The sequence below is a fragment of the Conger conger genome, chromosome 2 (assembly GCF_963514075.1).
Source record: "Conger conger chromosome 2, fConCon1.1, whole genome shotgun sequence".
Lineage (NCBI taxonomy): Eukaryota > Metazoa > Chordata > Actinopteri > Anguilliformes > Congridae > Conger > Conger conger.
Genome location: NC_083761.1, coordinates 26,239,929 through 26,260,683, shown reverse-complemented (window position 1 = coordinate 26,260,683; position 20,755 = coordinate 26,239,929). Strand labels below are relative to the sequence as shown.

At 39.6% G+C, this 20,755-nt stretch overlaps 1 protein-coding gene across 1 annotated transcript; it reads right to left on the bottom strand.

Annotated features, from left to right (window-relative positions):
• Positions 1-9,811: 9,811 nt before the first annotated feature.
• LOC133121209 (transmembrane protein 254-like) lies at positions 9,812-11,713 on the bottom strand. Its single transcript, XM_061230413.1, has 4 exons — positions 11,646-11,713; positions 10,251-10,302; positions 10,128-10,132; positions 9,812-9,932 (listed from the first exon to the last, which is right to left on the bottom strand). Exons 1-4 carry the CDS (start codon positions 11,711-11,713, stop codon positions 9,812-9,814), a joined length of 246 nt encoding a protein of 81 aa, XP_061086397.1.
• Between the last annotated feature and the right edge of the window lie 9,042 nt (positions 11,714-20,755).

Here is a 20,755-nt window from a genome sequence, read left to right as displayed (position 1 = left end):
TGTGTTTTGGGGTTACCAAGTCTAAAAGCAAAAACATGAAATGGCACCTCCACCTTTGAAAGGTGTCACAAAGACAGCCCTTACTGAGCAAAACAAACAAAACCAAGCATTTGGAGTTTGCCAGACCTCATTGGAATTATGACTAGAAGAGAGTGCTATGGTACGATGAAACCAAAATTGAACATTTTGTCCATAAACACCATCAACATGTTTTGCAACAAAAAAGGAATGCATATGAGGAGAAACACCTGCTGTCAATATGGTGGTGGGTCATTGGAATTTTGGAGATGTTTTGTTGCCAGTGTTTCAGGGGCTATTTAAGATCTATTTAAGATCAATGGCACAATGAATTAAACAAAGTACCAAGGAATCTTAGCAGAAAATCTGGTTGCCTCTGCTCGGAAACTAAGACCTGGTCATAAGTAGACAAACAAATAGGTTCAGCTGGGATAATCCAATATGTGTTCAATGTCACAAGCTAAGGGTCGAATACAAGCAGGCAAATCAGACAGAAACAGAATCCAAAGAACAAAGTTGAAAAACAAAGACAGGTCGATACACAGCGGTTCAAAACTAGACAGATGGAATAAGCTAAATGTGGAAGTCGAAAACAAAACAGACAGGACAAACAATCTGGCAGAGACTTAACAAAACAGACAGATTTATAGAGAGCGATAACGGGGGGAAATAACAATCAGGTGTGCATGATAACAAGGAAGTGAAAACAGGTGGAACGAATGCATGGGAATGAATGGGGAGACTACATAAAGCACAGAGGGTAACAATACACGGAAACGCTAACAAGTTAGACAACCTGGACACTGAAAAACACAGAACCTGACAGTTTTGCTAATTATTCGATACAGAGATATTTATGGAACCAAATATCCCACCTGGTTATGAAGCTATGACTAACGTTGAAGCTTATTTTGTAATCCATTCAGCCATATTTTTGAGAAAACTGTTTTCGCCGGGTCTATACCTAAGCAAATGGCATCTTGAACGATTTGTTATTGTTACGTAAATGCATTGCTAGGTCATTTCAGCAGCGAAACTAATTTAAAACATGGTAATCGACTTGTAAGGGGTTTTCTTTCTTTCCAACAAGGTATAATGTGTCATATTCAGGCGATGGACAGTTTAGGAATATCACTGCATTTACAAAGCAGAATTAATATACAGATGTGCATAATTAGGCGGCACGGATGGTGCAGTGGGTAGCACTGCCGCCTCACAGCAAGGAGGTCCTGGGTTCGAATCCCCGTCGGCCGGGGCCTCTCTGTGCGGAGTTTGCATGTTCTCCCCGTGTCTGCGTGGGTTTCCTCTGGGTACTCCGGTTTCCTCCCACAGTCCAAAGACATGCAGGTTAGGCTGATTGGAGAGTCTAAATTGCCCATAGGTATGAGTGTGTGAGTGAATGGTGTGTGTGCCCTGTGATGGACTGGCGACCTGTCCAGGGTGTATTCCTGCCTTTCGCCCAATGTATGCTGGGATAGGCTCCAGCCCCCCTGCGACCCTGTTCAGGATAAGCGGGTTAGGATAATGGATGAATGAATGAATTATAGAGCATATGAGTTCAGTGTATTGGATGCATGCTTTTCAGATACAGCACATAAATAAAAAAGACCCACGTCCAGAAGAGGCCCAAGCAAACTCCGCACAGAGAGGCCCCAGCCGATGGGGATTGGAACCCAGGACCTCCCTGCTGTGAGGCGGCAGTGCTACCCACTGCACCATCCGTGCTGCCATATGCTCTATAATCCAATAGAAAAGGAGGGGGATAAGAGGAGACTAACTAGCCACAAAATAGCAACAGCCATACTATTGAATGTGGACTCAATAGCCACTGCTTCAATAACGTTAACATGCTACTGGTGCTAACATGCTAACATGCTACGTTAGCTACTGGTGTAGTCACTGGTAAGTCAAATTCAGTGATTTTGGTTATTTTCAACAGTTAGCATGCTACAGCTAACAAAGCACATCTGAGATCGAAGAACATTTTTCATAGACCAAGGGACTTTTTCCATAGATCTAGAGATGATTTCCCTGAAAGGAGGGACATTTTCCATAGGCTGAGGGACTTTTTCCATAGATTGAGGGATGTTTTCAGTCAACCGACAGCCATTTTCCATATGTCGTACAACAGGGCCACCATACACAGTGAGAACGAGGAAGAAGGAGAGTAGAGTGAGAAAGAGGAAGAGCATGTGAAGATATCATGAAAATAGCTGCAATTATATTTTACATGGTCTTAATTATTTATGATTTCAGGCATTAAAACAAATCTTTTTAGTGGAAATCTTCAGTTTAAAATCAGTTTAAAACACAAATCAGTTTAAAACCATCAAACATCTTGAAAATGCACATATGTGCCATTTGGATAAGAACAATAAAACACTGAACAATGTTATTCTGTTTATGTCCAAATTTCAATATTTGTTATTTTCTTTGATTTGCTTGATATTTATTGGAGCAGTGCAGGTGAGAACCTGGTTACAGGTCTTAAGCATCTTTTTAGTGGTTGTGTTTAGTGAGTAGCTGGTTACAGCTATAGAGCAGTATTGGTATTATAGTTATTTGGTTAGTGAGTTCAGGACCAGCTCACTGAGGTGGTTCTTTTTATGACTTTTGGGGTTAAATAGAAAAGGAAAATTATCTGAACAAATAAAATGAAAAATGCGCTTCCCATGTTTCCTCTAAACTTCCCTCTCTTTAGGCCCCCTATCTCACCTCCCCATGGCCCTCTGCAGTCAGTGTCAGACGCTGTATGCTTGGGGGGTGAAAATTGAAGCTGTACAGAAGTACCTTGGGGACAGACAGTGCAGCAATCATCTCCTCTCTCCGTATGAGTGGAGCCCTGGCCTTGCAGGGTTAAAACCTATGCCTAAAATCAACCGTAGCTTTCGCGCCGCTCTTATCCTTTCGTCACTGTTCCTGAAATTGGCCAGCAGCCGCCAGTATCTCTGATAATGATTTGAAAAAAGAGCTGGCTGCAAGTTCCAGCCTGCAACATTGTTAGTTATTTACCTCTGATATCATCAAAAGACCCTGCTGTCAGCTCCGAGGGGGGGTCTGGGGAAAAGGAAATGTGTATCCAATTATAAAGTTTAAAACTTACACCACACTCTATGGAAATGTATCTCACCTTCGATGGGAATTTAAGTCTGAAATTCGTGAGAAATTCTGGTGTTCCGATAACATCTATGTCAAGCAGTATCACAGGAGAGTCGGTTGTCAAAAGTGTGATGTGAAGAATTTGTTCAGGTCACCTCAAGTAGCCAGTTATAGCACAATCACACACTGAATCACACACTTTTTTGCAGACTAACAGTCTCTTGTAAATGTAATTTACAATACATGATGGCTTTTTCTAAATCACTTAGCTTGTTTTTGTCTGTCTGTGTCCATCAAATGTGCCTAGATAGTGTACAGAACAGAAGTTTTGGAATAAATAATTTGGCTTTGGGACAAAGTGGAAATCATGAGATTTCAGGGTTGCTATGACAACTATTGGTAGTGGGAAACTGCTTTACCAAGTGGCATAAAATACTGTTACATTTCAGTTTTTCTCAATCACGCACACACTAAAACTGGTTCTATAAGCAAAACACCCCAAACCTACATGGACAGCCTTTTTTCTCCCAACTATGAACACTATACACTTTGCAGATGTTGCCCTTTGTGCAAATCTCTATGCATGAATCTCTTCATAAAGCACACTTTGCACATTTAGGAAGAACTTACATTCAATATATGATCAACTAACTCAAATCATCACAAGCTATACACTAGTTACACACAATTCTCTAGGTGCAAACATTAAGAAGAAAAATGGTTAACACACCAATCATAATCTCAGGATGAATAAACAGGGCTATGGGTGAGTTCATGTGCTTTGGCTTAATGGAGCCATATATTGCTTATATGGAATTAAACATATATATATGAAGTTTTACACAAAAATACAATTTAAATGTATGTAAAAATGCTAAATTGAAACGCTTGCATCTGCATGGATCCCATTTTGGTATTTCTGAAGCTGAAAACCACTCAGAATGCAGATAGAAGCTTATACAAAAGGTTGGCTAACATAGCTAGCTGGATAGCAAGAGGTATCATAAGTACTTACAGGTCCAACAGAAAAATGTCACTTTTCATCCCCTGGGCAAACTTCATGGTTAATTCTACTTCTCTTGTCTAACTCTACTTCTTGAATGAGCCATATCAGCTTGTTCCACACACAGAAAAGAGTGTCACACCCAAAAGCATCCCAAATACATTTTTGCAAAACAAATACAGGCAAAAGTGTGCCAAATTCTGAGATTTCCAGTGCACCATAGATATTTAGTTATTTCATATTGTTTTCGAGTTGAAAAGCCTGCATAGTATGCCTTTAAAGCAGCAAAAGGTGTCTCTGTCAAATATTAATGTCTGGGGTTTGATTACTTGTGCAAGCAGCATATTTCAGTTCATTATTTTGTTTAAAATGTTATCTGTCAGCAATATTTAAAGTGTATTACAGTGTGTAAGCATAATTTGGAATCCAGAAGAATTTGATCATTCTCTGCATGCACTGTAGTTCATTAACCAATAGAATCGAGTGATGAAAATGTTTTGGTCAATGATGCAGATAAATCCTTATCCTACAATTAAATGACGTTAAGAGACTAAACCTCTGTTGATGGGTGCTTTGGCTCGTGAGCTAATGAGTCAATGTATGATTATTTTCTGGGTTTGATGAAGATCAGTTGGCTAGATTCAAATGTGTCTCTTGATGGATGAATTTCACTTTTTTGCAAGAATGTCTCAGAATATCTACCGAAATAAATAAACTAAACTTATGTGGCGTTAGAAGCTCTATCCTTTCTGAAAAACCTTCATCGTTGAAGACATAGGCTATGGTTATACACATACAACCACATGCAAGCTCTCAAGCAAGCATCAGCTTGAAGCTGGGGTTTTTAATAGCCTGCTGGTCACAGGTCACAACTGGGTTTCTTGTCATTAGAGACATTTGTTTTCTTGTCTATCAAAATGACACATTTCATTAATTTAGTCTAAGCATAAATAATAATCAAATACAGGTAGTCTAATTGCTGGTAAGGGCAAATGCTGTCAGTGGTTTCTATATTCTATAAAAATCTCAATTGCATTCAATAGCCTATGCTCAGCAAGTCCCAAGAGTTTGCCAAATGCTAATACAAACGTGATGAAGGCCTGAACGTGAAAACATTTCCTGGAATATATGTTCACTGGAAATAGTATTGTTGGTTAACAACTGGCATTATAGCTGTCAATCTACTCGTCACATCCGTCTTATTCTTAGGTCTACGTTACCCAACAAGCTAGTCTGTCACATTTTATTCCAAGCCTTTTCGCCAATTGGCCTTGTTGAACATGTCAAATATACACTCTATTAGCATATCCCCAAGATGTTTCCTTTGAGATTCTGTTCCATGCATCATGCAATTTCTGCAGATTTGTCAGCTGCACATTGATGCTGTGAATCTCTCATTCTACCACATCCGAAAGGTGTTTGATTGGATTCAGATCCGGTGGCCACTGAAGAACATTGAACTCATTGTCATGTTAATGAAATCAGTTTGAGACAACTTTTGCTTCGTGACATGGTGCATTATCATGCTGGAAGTAGCCATTAGAAGATGGATAGATTGTGGTTATGAAGGAATGCCCATAGTCAGCAACAATACTCAAAGAAATTCTGAACACTGTTATGATGAATGAATGAGCCCCAGGGATACAGAATATCTTTTAAACCTTTTAGGAACTTTGTATGTAACCTATGAACCAGTCAACCAGATAAAAGGTCATGCTGACTTTGGCTCACTTTTCTCACTAGCTATTGTTTTGCTTCCCAAATAATGTCAAAATTCTTATATTTACCAAATTGACCATTTCCTACTTTCAGGACATTGTTGATAGTTCATTGTTGTCAAATTATGATGACAATGACAATGCTGAGCTAGACAAATTATGCAGGCATGCATATCTCAAGTAATGCACTTCAATCTATATAAACACATAATCAGGAACTGGTCTACCCCTGATATCAGCATGCTAAAATCAATTAATATTATTAATGACACCGAAAAATTCAATTCATGGGCCTCGACTGATTAGACTAAATACATTCTGCAGACACATTTTAATAAATGAGGCCGAGCAAATGAATATCCAGTTTTCATTTAGTTGTGTTCGCAGGACAGTGCCAGGGAAGTGCCAGCATTGTCTTTTATAATCCCACAGGATCATCATCGCTAAACCCCACAAGATGTTTGATGAATAGCATGATACAGTTATGTGAAATGTGCAGCGATGCTTGAACTGGATTCAATTGCTGGAGATCAGCCATATTAGGAAACTTGGGTGAGTCAAACTCATTGGAAAGGAGTTTCTGTACTGGTTAGTCGATGACTGGGTTTGAGGTGTGACAGGGATTCACTGTCCAAGTGCTTGCTCTCTCTCTCATTATATCACTGCGGTGGGCTTTGTCACCTTGCTATGTGCTGCCATCTAGTGGATATTGAGAAAATGAGGTGCATGCATGTTTTTAAGAAAATATTGTATCCACCCCTGTCAGTGGTCCAAACTTGGTCCTGGAGTACCCCTGTGTATCCAACTTCAATTTTCATCAAATTGTTTTACCATCTCTTAATTAGGTGCTTTTCATCTTAAGATGTATTGTTTACCTTATGCCAGAAATATCTCTGCAGTGGCATGAAGAATAATATGACTATGTTCATATTGTGCTTATTGCACCATCTTGAAAACAATTACACAAGAAGCAGTAACAAATAAAAGACTGAGATCAACTAATAGGCTCATAATTAAGGTTGTTAAACATGCATTTAATTTCATTTGTAATTTTTTCCCCCCTTAAATGTATCGACACAATACAGGTGTAACCACATTCACCAATTAGGAGCCTGCTGATTCACTTCAGTCTTTAATTTCATCAGTTAAAAATAATCGAACCACTTTTTGTGCAATCTTTCTGCAAAATGTATGAATTGTTTGCAATATAGCATGGTAAGGACAATATCCATCCATCCATCCATTATCTGAACCCGCTTATCCTGATCAGGGTCGCAGGGGGGCTGGAGCCTATCCCAGCATACATTGGGCAAAAGGCAGGAATACATCCTGGACAGGTCGCCAGTCTATCACAGGGCACACACACCATTCACTCACACACTCATACCTATGGGCAATTTAGACTCTCCAATCAGCCTAACGTGCATGTCTTTGGACTGTGGGAGGAAACCGGAGTACCGGGAGGAAACCCACGCAGACACGAGGAGAAAATGCAAACTCCACAGAGAGGCCCCGGCCGACAGGGATTCGAACCCAGGACCTCCTTGCTGTGAGGCTGCAGTGCTACCCACTGCACCATCCGTGCCACCCGTAAGGACAATATGAACATTGGAATTGTATTCTATATGGTATGCAAGCTATCTGACAAAATGTGGTTTAAGAGGGTAAGTAGTCCCTCTAAACATGAAAAGCACCTAATTAAGAAAAATCAACAGCTCGCTAAAAGTTGGATTGCAATTTTGGTTGGAACAAAAACCACCATACACAGGGGGTACTCCAGGGCCGAGTTTGGGAATGACTGACCTACATAATTGCAGAACAGGAATATCCAGAAAATAATAAATGATGCAACAAATACTTTTACTTTTACGTATATAATGATTCCTTATTTTCCTAAATGTATTAACAACTCAATATTAAATCAAGAAAAAACTCATCTCAGTCATATGTGTATTTCTATCATATAACATATGGTACAGTGGCATTGAACTGTGGATGTGTCAGGACAGCCATTTTCATCATAACCTTGAAAATGAGTCTTGTTGTGGAGATGCCCAGATCGAAAAGAAATGTGTAGAGACCAGTCCTTCTCTGGCCCCCACTAAAATCCCCCTCCCCTTTGCCATCACATGCAGGTGTTGGCCAGTGGAGCATGCATCTGTATTTTTGGTTCTGAGGTGGCTCTGCGTGTTAGTTCCCTGGTCTTTTTGGGTCTTTTTCAGTCTGCATTGTGTTACATTTTGACACAGATTTATACATTTGTGTTAAGGTCCTTTCTCTTTAGATGTTGAAGGTTTTTGCAATCTTTATACTCTAACTTTTAATGAGTCACTGAATTAGAAGTGGTGAACATTAAAAGAGGGACTTGACTGTTAAAGCCATCAAATTCAGAAATGTTGCACTTTCAACAAACTCTGCATTGTAAGAAGTAGCCTTTGTCTAGGGGACTAATAAAATGGAATCTTTATGAGAAACGCATTTCCTTTAGGGACCAAAGGGGGACCTGTGACATCATGACAAACATCAGTGCAATATTAAAATGGTCTGAAGGGTCAATAATCAGCCTTACATGTTATGTTATTTCACTGGAATGAAATATTATACACCAGGTGCTGAATCCTGAAGATAAATATACATTTTATTAGTATCTGAATAGGTGGATAATACTAACAATAAATTGTGTCCTTACAGAACATTCAACAACAACAATAATAACAGACATAATATTAGATAGAATAAGAAAAAACATATATAATGCGTTGTTTGGTTAAAAACTGAAAATGAAATCCAAATAATAATAAAACTGAAAACATAAAATATTTGTATAAGTCTATATAATTAAAGTAGCAAAAATGAATAGTAAAAGTAATAAAGTACAATAAGTGAAGACATCTAGTGAAATGCAATCATGAAAAAGTATGCTTTCAGCGGTATTTTAAGAACTGGAACTGAGAGTGAATCTTTAGCCCATTGTCTGAGAGTGTTCAATTCTTATAGGTGCATAAGAACTAAAAGCTTAAAATTAGCCATTAAGACACACACAGTAGTGTCCAGCTGTAGCTGATCTCTCTGGTATAGTAAGGTACAGTATTTACTTAATTGTCTTCATCAGAACTCTGGATAATCATACATTTTCCAAACACATAATTTCGGAAAGCAGAGAATTATATTTTTTTCTGAGCTGATCAAAAGAGACTAGGGGAGAATTGCCTGAATTAATTAATTAATTAATTAATGTATTTCATATCCATTTATAGCCAACAAAAAAATGTTTAGACCCTGTTCAAAAGCTTCTACAAGGCTTACAGTTGCATTCAGTTGAGTAACATCAGCAGAACTACAGCATGTAAAGATACACCATTTCCATGAATGACATCACCGAGTGGGAACAAGTTAGCAGTGAGAACAATAAGGGGGCAATAATTGAGTCCTGTGGAACTCTTACTTTCTGCAAGATAAGACTCAAATATTTTTTGTCTAATCCTATTGTTTTAAGCTGATGTACATACAATAGTAATACTTTGTGATTCATTGTATGAAAAGAACTGTTCAAATCCAAAGGAATCAGTACACTGAGATGACAAGCATCTGCATTGAGGTGAAGATCATTTACTACTGTAATAAACAGTCTCTACTATAATGAGACTGAAATTCTGATTGAAACATCTGAAGAATGTTGTTATCAGACAGATGTGGGCTGAGCTGGATAAAGGCTATCTTTCCAAGTATAGTATTTTACCAATAGAGTTCCTGTACAAATCCCTGATTTGTTCAGATGAACAACCCTAGAGTAAAATAAAATAAAATGATTATGGGAAGGTGAGGAGGATGTATAAGGGGCCAGACTGGGCCCAGTATTATTTCAGCCTGACTCAAGTCTTGTTTCAGCAAGGTTTAGTGACTTTCGGGCAGGGCTCAAATGTAATTTGGGCTTGGTGCATTTTGGAGAGGGTCAGTGTCACTTGGGCTGAGCTCAGTGTTGTTTGGGCAAGGGCTCAGGCTGGTATTTGAGCAGTAGACCAAGAGAGGCAATCCCAAACAGAAAGGTCTGAACAAACCATAGGAAAGTCACTGCATTGTTCAGTCCTTTATTCCTGCAGATCAGACCACAATCATCAATGCACATGAGCATACACATCAACTCTAACATGAACATGCAAACATCCACATACATGCATGCATATATTCACACTCTCTCTGACACACACACACTTCTCTAACAGAGTCACAGATGTGCACTTTTACACACATACAAAGTTGAAATCTATTGGTGACACTCACAAACCCACATCAGCTCAGACAAACACATAACAATAACATAATGTATTCACGCACACACACACGCATCCATACCAACACACACACACACACACACATTCACATACATTCACACACGTGTCTTACCTTCAAACTTTCAGACTATAGAGAGCTTCAGCCACATGAATCATCAAAGCCAACCACCAGCTGGAAAATAAAAAAACACTGAGATCCAGAATTGAAACAGAAACACTCACACTACCGTTCAAAAGTTTGGGGTCATCGTGTCTTTTTCTGCTTTATCTGATTTAATATTTTATTTTCTCTGTTTGTAATTAATACGCGGTCAAAGTGCAGAGAATTTATTAAAGTGTATGTTTTTTACATTTTTTACCAATTACAGAACTTTTTATATGTAGTCCCCATTTCAATGTTTCACACAAATTAACATAATGTCAAATAAAAGAGATTTCTATTTGAATTAGGTTTGTATCACTTCATTGTACATCACTCTGGATAAGAGCCTCTGCTAAATGCTTGTAATGTAATGTAATGTACTTGGATGCATATCTTTTGCATGCCATAACTTCCTGATGTCAGTGACCCATCAACCTAATCAGAAATGGAAATCTTATTTTCAGCTTGTGCTACATGCGATACTATAACTCTTTGCATTTGAATGAATCTCTATGGAAATTTGGGGTGGGACTAGATTCAGATGTGAATTATGCTGATACAGTACGGAACACATTTGTTGGCTAAACAATTCTTGTAGTTTCTACTGCATATCAGTCACACTCCGTGCTCCTCAGTCTTAGCGTTTTCAGTTTCCTTCCTTCATTCCTTTCACCTGTGTCTTGTTACCTGTTCCCTGCACTCAAACCTGTTCATCATTTCAGTTCATTTCCTCTGTGTATTTAAACCCATCTATTTGCCTTGTTACTTGCCAGATTGTAATGTGTTCAGACCATTCTTTCCAATGTTTTTTTGCCTGCCTGTCCTGGGTACCGACCTCCTTTGTGTACCCCGACTTCTGTTTTTTGGTTTACCCTTCTGTTCTGTGTTTGATCACCCGTTACCGGATTTTGCTTGGACTCTCGGATTATGATTCTTGGATTACTTTCTGTACCATTGCCTGTTCCGATTCCCTTATTGTGTTTGGAATTTTGCCTGTGACCTCAAACACAAATTGGATTATCTCTGTCATACCTGTTTGCCTTGTGTTCGGACTTCTGGCTGTGACCCTGGTTACGAACTTCATTACCTCTGTTGTACTTGTTTGCCTGAATTTGACCACAGCCTGCCTGACCTTTCTTTTGCAAAATAAAGACACTTATTCTGCGTATTTCCGGATTGCTATAGGTTCTTCGGTTCTGATACCTGACAATATCTGGCAGCAGCATGATGCTTTGAAGCTCATTTGATACATCTGATACAACAAATATGTTGCGTACTGTATCAGCATAATTTACATCTGAATCTAGTCCCACCCCCTACAGGTAAATCTCATCTGCATGAAATTAAACGAGATTGATATCAAAGAAACTCACCCGTTGTACATGAGAGAATGATGATGTTCTCTAATATATTTAGACAGGAACCCCAATGGACCCAACATGTCATTGGGAAACTGATCTGGCCAGAATACCATCCACTGAAATGCAGACACATATACACCATCAGCTCCTGTCCTGACACATACATACATGCACATACACACAGGCAGGCAAACATACGTTCACAAATGCATGGAAGTGTACATTTTGCCATTAGTAATACTAGACAGAAACAGTCACATGGGACCCTGGCTAATGCACCCTTGATCCTAGACAGTACTGGCTTGGGGATAGTGGTTAGTGATTTTATACCCTGCTCATTTTATCATAGAGTATAGCATAGGATTGGAGGACAGGGGGGGCTTTGTTCTGTGAGGAGGGACACAATATCAGAGCAGCACTACTGTATACAATCTGAATAAATGTCTATCATTTCAGGAGTGAGCCATCAATATTGTCCTATTTCTCAATTGCATGTTCCATCCATTCTGGCCAAGCTGAGATTTACAACTTGCTGCATATTCCACCTTTAATCAGAAAGATGAATTGGGGTAAAAGCATCCACATTCCTGCAGAAAATCAACAGTAGCCCATATACTGTATATAATTGCATATAAAGAATGACACGGAGAGCAGATATCAGGTTAATGTGTTTGTTCCGGCCTCAATTTGATAATGTAGAGTTCACATGTACTACCATGTGACTGATGTTCTTTCTGTGTTCATTTTCTTAGTTGGACCAGCACCTTTTTTGTACGCAGCCTATCTTCTCTTCATATCTCCTAGCCTACTCTTCATTTTATTAAAGGCTTATTACAATAATTAATTTTGTATGCAATGCCAATCCAAAGTTTTCCCTCTCTGTTGCTGTTGTCATCCTATGCTGTAATAGGCCATGGCATAAAGCAGCATGAAGCATTCTTTAATATTCTATTAAAACAATACATTTAAACGAAAGGTAAAGAAAGTCTAATGCTGCCTTCACGTCATATCAGAATGACCGAATTACCACCTTCCGATTGGGAAAAACAGTTCACGTCAACCTCGGAAATTAAACGTGAGGCAAAAAACAAAACTCATTAACAAATGAAGTGCCCACATGCCATGCCACTTCTATACCATGATGTTTGAACTTGCCGTTATTGTTCTTGTTTCTTCTGTGAGCTTTACCAAGGGCTTGGTATTTGAATATGCGCTTTTTCCGAAGTAGGCTACACCATGCCCCAAATCGTCTAATACGCTGCAGTAATGTAAAGAGAGGCCAGACATATAAACGATGGCCTAGGCAGGCTACGCCCTAACTTTTTATGTGTATAATGTAATTTATATTAAACCCCGATTTATTTATAGCGGAATGAACCATCCCCCACTTTCATGTTGAATTGTGTTGCATTTTATATGATATTAAATTATAATATTAAATTGGCTTATTAAAAGAATTTTGCCTCTCAAAATCAAAATAAAAGAATGGAATAATAAACACACAAAGCAGGCTTTACAACCGTGTGCTTTTTATTTCCGCGCGAACTACGAGCTGAGACAGTCCGAAATTACCTATTGTACCTTTAACTATTTTGAAACAATGCCTATTTGTACTCTGGAAAATTGCATTTTCTTGCGTGCTTTGTGAGTGGAAAAATGAAAGTGTAAGTACACAGGGTGGGTTGGTCATACCCTTGGTGTAAAAGGATAAAGGGACATGTATAGAAGCCTCAATTCTAATGTAACAAATATTTGCCAGTCTGCCAGTTTGGAATATTGATGGCAGTCCTAAACCAGTCAATAGTATTGCTAGCTACAAAATAAATTTACAAAATAAATCTGCATATAATCACAGTCAAATCATTATGCATGTATTTCACAGTATAATACATTTCTTGCAAACTATTTGTCTGGTATAAATATGTGCTTCCCTTATTTTCAGAACAGTATTGAACATTCAAGTGGGAGTTTGCTGTATACTCTTTCCGCAGAAATAAACCAATCAAATATATCTCTGGGTGTCTGCCTGGTCCTTGAATAAGGGAAATTGCCAAACATTCTCTGCCTAACACGTTCCACTATCATTCTCCACTTCAACTACAACTTCAACCCTACTGTCTCATGACGTGCAAGAACAGTGGTTCCTGTTTACGCAAAACAAACCAACTGCCGCGTGCATGCAGAAACATAAAAGAAGATCAGTTCATTAAAAACACAAACACCTGAAGGTTTAATGCCCCACTTAGTACTCACGGTGAACCACAACAAGAGGGCAGAGATTAATGCAATCCAGTGCCACTTCGTTCTCTGGAAATAAGCATCTTTTTGGCTGGGTACCATAGCAACAGGCAGGAAAATTAAGTGTTGAGTGTTGGGGTCTCACTGTCTCTAACAGAAGAGTCTGATTCTGAGCTCATGAAACAAACATATTCTTTCTCTCTCTCATTGACACACAAGCACACCCACTCTTACTTCATATGCTTGTGACTGTTACAGCCCCTTGACATTTGATCTGTTTTGATATGCTGTATAATTGATTTGGAACAAATCAATGGCGCATATTCATCAGGTCTGTGGAAATGACGCTCCTAATTTGTATGTTTCTGTGTATTGAAATATATACAATGGTCAAGTATTGTAAGATGTGCAGCGTGAAGGAACGTAAACAAGATTCAGTGCATCACACACAAAAAATTGTTTTTAAGTATAATACAGTAGTGTGAAAAAGTATTTTCCCCCCTTCGTGATTTCCTCTATTGCTGCATATTTGTCACACTGAATGGTTTCAGATCTTTAGACAAAATGTAATATTAGGCAGGGCTCTACACTCAAGTCTTTTCAGGAGTACAGTGCCCCAAGTTAAATAATTTAGGGGCGCAGACAGGTCAAAATAACATTTTATTGTACAGTACAGTGCATCCGGAAAGTATTCACAGCGCTTCACTTTTCCCGCATTTTGTTATGTTACAGCCTTATTCCAAAATGGAATAAATTCATTTTTTTCCTCAAAATTCTACACACAACACCCCATTATGACAACATGAAAGAAGTTTTTTTTTTTTTTTTTGCACATTTATAAAAAATAAAAAACTAAGAAATCACATGTACATAAGTATTCACAGCCTTTGCTCAATACTTTGTTGATGCACCTTTGGCAGCAATTACAGCCTCAAGTCTTTTTGAATATGATGCCACAAGCTTGGCACACCTATTTTTGGGCAGTTTCGCCCATTCCTCTTTGCAGTACCTCTCAAGCTCCATCAGGTTGGATGGGGAACGTCGGTGCACAGCCATTTTCAGATCTCTCCTGAGATGTTAAATCGGATTCAAGTCTGGGCTCTGGCTGGGCCACTCAAGGACACTCACAGAGTTGTCCTGAAGCCACTCCTTTGATATCTTGGCTGTGTGCTTAGGGTTGTTGTCCTGCTGAAAGATGAGCCGTCGCCCCAGTCTGAGGTCAAGAGTGCTCTGGAGCAGGTTTTCATCCAGGATGTCTCTGTACATTGCTGCATTCATCTTTCCCTCAATCCTGACTAGTCTCCCAGTTCCTGCCACTGAAAAACATCCACACAGCATGATGCTGCCACCACCATGCTTCACTGTAGGGATGGTATTGGCCAGGGGATGAGCGGTGCCTGGTTTCCTCCAAACATGACGCCTGACATTCACGCCAAAGACTTCAATCTTTGTCTCATCAGACCTGAGAATTTTGTTTCTCATGGTCTGAGAGTCCTTCAGGTGCCTTTTGGCAAACTCCAGGCGGGCTGCCATGTGCCTTTTACTAAGGAGTAGCTTCCGTCTGGCCACTCTACCATACAGGCCTGATTGGTGGATTGCTGCAGAGATGGTTGTCCTTCTGGAAGGTTCTCCTCTCTCCACAGAGGAATGCTGGAGCTTTGACAGAGTGACCATCGGGTTCTTGGTCACCTCCCTGACTAAGGCCCTTCTCCCCCGATTGCTCAGTTTATACGGGCGGCCAGCTCTAGGAAGAGTTCTGGTGGTTCCAAACTTCTTCCATTTACGGATGATGGAGGCCACTGTGCTCATTGGGACCTTCAAAGCAGCAGAAATTTTTCTGTACCCTTCCCCAGATTTGTGCCTCGAGACAATCCTGTCTCGGAGGTCTACAGACAATTCCTTTGACTTCATGCTTGGCTTGTGCTCCAACATGTGGGACCTTATATAGACAGGTCTGTGCCTTTCCAAATCATGTCCAATCAACTGAATTTACCACAGGTGGACTCCAATTAAGCTGTAGAAACATCTCAAGGTTGATCAGTGGAAGCAGGATGCACCTGAGCTCAATTTTGAGCTTCATGGCAAAGGCTGTGAATACTTATGTACATGTGATTTCTTCGTTTTTTATTTTTAATAAATTTGCAAAAATTTCAAACAAACTTCTTTCATGTTGTCATTATGGGGTGTTGTGTGTAGAATTTTGAGGGAAAAAATGAATTTATTCCATTTTGGAATAAGGCTGTAACATAACAAAATGTGGGAAAAGTGAAGTGCTGTGAATACTTTCCGGATGCACTGTAACTTTGCACAGCAATTAAATACTGAACACAAAACACACACACACAGACAGACTGCTCTGACAAACACTGTGAACAGATTTAAGTCATACAATCGGCTTGCAAGTCAACAGTGACCATTTCAGTGGTCCAGCCTTTGTAGGATTGTCTTCTTGAACGTGAAGATGGCCACTTCTCCACACATGAGCTGGGGTCAAAGGTTTGCATAAAATGACATCATGATCAATGAGTTGCTGCAACCAAAGTTGCGTGGAAATTGCATCGTGTAAGGTGGTGTGCATTCAAAAATGTGACATTTTAGCTTTCAAAAAATAAGTAATATAGACAAAAGTAATGGAGAACTACTTTCCAACAATTAAAGACATGTTATTTAAATTTGGGGTAGCATAAACTACAGAAAGAGGGACAATTTGAAATGAATGAGCAGACATTGGTAACTAGCCAATTTAGCATAAATTAGCTGTCCTTCCTATTTGCAACATTCAAAGGCAGCCATTACAATCTGCAAATGGAACAGAATGACCTTGATACACAGGTCAATGGAACGTGTACACTTTCTACTGTACCTAGGGGACACACTAACAAGGTTGCACGCGCACATACATTTTCATATACTGGTGAGGACCATGACACCACCCCATTACTGAGGAGCAGCCTTTCCAGTGTTCAGAAAAACGAACTAATACTACGGTAGTCGGCCATTTAATGGCGCCAGAGAGTTCCCACTTAAAACCTTGAACAAACTCAAAATAAAAGATTTAAGCTTGTGAGGGCTGGCTGTTGCGAGGAAGATTCTGTCTCATTTGGGCATGTACCCTTGAGTGCCCTCTCCATGCACACACATGTACTGCAGTTGACTTTTCTCATTGATTGGTAGAAAACAAGTTAATTTTTCTGATTGGACCATGGTTTAAAGATCATTAAGGCTAGAATTCACAAGTGAGGCAACTTTTTTTTATCTTCTAGCTACATATGGTAAAATGAATCATACTTCTGAAATTAGTTTTAAAAAATTACATGATTTTTTTTTAACAAAGAAACGGTTGCAAATATTTTTATTTTATCAGTGTATTAGTACAAATAATACATTGGAAACTAAAAAAGCTTCCATTTCTTTAAGGTACGTAATATACAGTACCATTATACTCAAAAGGGCAAAAGAGTGGATTGCACAAAAGTGCTCTCACTGGACAAATTCAACAAGACTGCCTTTGGACCCATATCAATATAAATGTAATATTTTTGCATATGAACTGGACAGGCAGGAATGCAAAATGCTTAACAGAATATTCTTCTATCAAACCTTAAAACTTTCAATGGCCGCCAAGGAACTAGAATAATTCAGAACTGATTTTGGTGCAATATCAATCTACCTTATATTTTTGCATATGAAGCTGTCATGCTAACATGCTCATTAAGAGAAGATTCTTATATCTGAATTTAAAACTGTGTTTTCAATTAACAGCATGGAACCTGAATAAATCAACACACATATCCCATGCCAATATACCCTGAGCCTTTTTGCTGAACTCTCCCTGTTACCTCCATCCTCTGAAAATCACAATCGACAGGGAAACCGGACATCCTACTGACAATGACGATCATGAAACGAGGCGAGCAGGAAGTAGGTACGCAAACTGCTCCTCACTTGACAAAGGTAGCCTTTAAATAAGGCGGGAATAAAACAAAGTAGATGAACAGCATATTACATTTCATTGTTGGCATTTGGCAGACGCTCTTATCCAGAGCAACATACAGTTGATTAGACTAAGTAGGAGACAATCCTCCCCTGGAGCAATGCAGGGTTAAGGGCCTTGCTCAAGGGCCCAATGGCTGTGCGGATCTTATTGTAGCAACACCGGGGATCGAACCACCGACCTTGCGTGTCCCAGTCATTTACCTTAACCACTATACTACAGGCCGCTCCTATGCCAAAGCTAATGGCAGTTAATGCTTTTCAGAAGCCGATGGTTTAGCAGGCTACTACTGGTTTAACAATTTTATGAAACTTCACAAAGAGCTGAAGATTAAAAACTTGAAGCACTGGATGTAACAAAGAGCTGCAGGCCTGAATCCAGAGGTGGTGGGAAAATGGTTTGAGGAGTAGTTCACAGAGCTAAACATCGTGGACGTTCCTTCACATCTGTGGAACTGCGATGAATCGGAACTAGGGGTTGAGGGTGGAATCGGGATATGGTCCTCAATTCATGTGGTTGCTAGTGTCTCAGAGAATGGCTGGATAAACCGGAAGCTCTTCGTTGAGTGGGGTAAGCTGTTCATGGTGCAGCTGCCAAAGGACAAACTCAGACCTCCTGTCCTCCTACTCGACGGCTACCGCAGCCATATCTATAACATGACTTTCCTCCAGCTGATGAAAAACCACCATGTTCATGTTATTTGCCACCTAATCCCGACAAAGGCTCTCTTTAAGAGCCTTCAGCACAATTGGTACAAGGAAGGGAAAAGGTGGATAAGGAAGTTATTTTCCCTTTTCAACAAGGCGTGGCAGACGACCGCCACAGTTAAGAATGCTCAGGCTGGTCCCTGAACAAAAACCATGTTCGTCCCCTCTGAGGTCTATGCTCCAAGTGCCACCACGGAGAGGGTTGAGCCACTGTCACCCAGCATGGAACATCTGCAAGGTAGGTAGCCTAGATAACCTGTAAAACATTACCCACTGTGGGCAAGAACACTCAAAACCATTAGTATGGTCCTTTAACTACTTACCTTACTTCCCTCTCTACGTGCACCTGGCGGTCGAGTTGCACGTTCACGCCTGTTTTCCGTTCTGGTTCCTCAGTGGTGGAATGACTTGCCTACCACTGTCAGAACAGCAGAATCCCTCCCCCTATTTCGACGCAGACTCAAAACCCACCTTTTCAAACTCTACCTTAATCCTCCCTCCTGATTTCCCCTGCCCCTCCTTTCTGATATCCCTATCCTTGTCTAACCCCCCCCCCCAAAAAAAATAAATAAATAAAAATAAATAAAAAATATATATGCACTTATGATGACAACTATGTTTAGAACAGCATTTCATGTGTATTTTGCTAGTTTCTGGATGTCATGCTTTGACTTATGGTAGAACCTATGCACTTGTAAGTCGCTTTTGATTAAAAGCGTCGGCCAAATGACTAAAATGTCAATGTAAATGTCCCTGTAACCTGTCACTTAACTGTATTTGTCACTTAAGTCAACCCTCTATCTTCTGTCTCTTGACTCCCCTGACGCCAGTGACATTCATCGAGCTGATTCCAAATCCAAAGAGAGAGAGGGGGATTGGAAAGAGGGCTAAACCCCTCAGCTACCAACTCACCAGCACGGAGCATTTTGACTATGTTTCTTAAAAAAAACAAAAAACGGAGTCAAACCTGCAGCAGTTACCCCTGTAAGGTTTGTCGGAGAATGTATGGGGACAAAAGTGACCACAGCTGGTTCCACGAGAACTGTGGGGAGGACTATGGCATACTGGAAGACGAGGGGTTTGTCTGCACACACAGTATACACTGTGTATAATTACATTTCACAGTAGCAGTAGGCTACACACAGTAGGCCTATGAATGGTTTCATAACATTAACCTTAAAGGTAAAATAGGTAAGATTTTTGTGTTAAAACACTGTTACAAGACCATTGTAAATCCCTTCCTATCATTGAAAAAGGCTCACTGACATGTTGACTCACCCTCTGCCTGTGTTTATAGCTGTACAATACTATAATAGTTTATAGTATTGTACAGCTATACAACCAAACATTGTATAGCTGTACAATAATTCAAGGTCATTGGTTCACAATTGGTTCTATTTGCCATAGCCAATGGCGTTTCAACGTCAGAGTGTTCACAGAGAAGGGGGAGGGAAAAACAGTGTTGTGGTCTGAAGGTGCGTGTTGCTGCTATTCCTCTCTGTTAGAAGTCCGAAATTACCAATTGTACCTTTAACATAACCTTCATCAACTGCTGTTGTTTTCCTTGGTTGACCTGTTCAATGTCTGTTGCTCAGTATGCCAGCAGTTTTTTTTGTTTTTTTTTCAGGACATTCCAAGTTGTTGTACAAGCTATCCTCAATGCTTGTACAATGGATTTCACTTATTTTCTAAGCTGCAAAATGGCTTCCTTTTGTCCCAAATACAGCGCTCTGGTCTTTTCTAACACAAATTTCGTCACAGGCAAACCCCAAGGCTAAAACCAGGAGTATGCACTTTGCACTTATATATGTTGCTCTGGATAAGAGCATCTGCCAAATGCCCATAGTGTAATATAATGTAACATTCAGAACTATTTATTGTTTAACCAATCAAAAACCTGTCCATCAGACCACCCAATTTTTAGGTGAGCAAAAGTTTTGGAACATGTGACTTTCCAATACTTTTGCTCACCTAAATATTGGGTGGTTGAATATAAATGGTGATATGTTCCAAGTTTAACAAATCAAGATAAAAATTTAATGAAATTCGGATGTCATCTCACATACATCTTTTGACCTCAAACTCAGTTGTCTTCAGTGTATAGTAAAAACAAAGGAATTTACCTTACTGTTCCAATACTTTTGGAGGGGACTGTATGTATTTTGCAGAGATCTGTGATAACT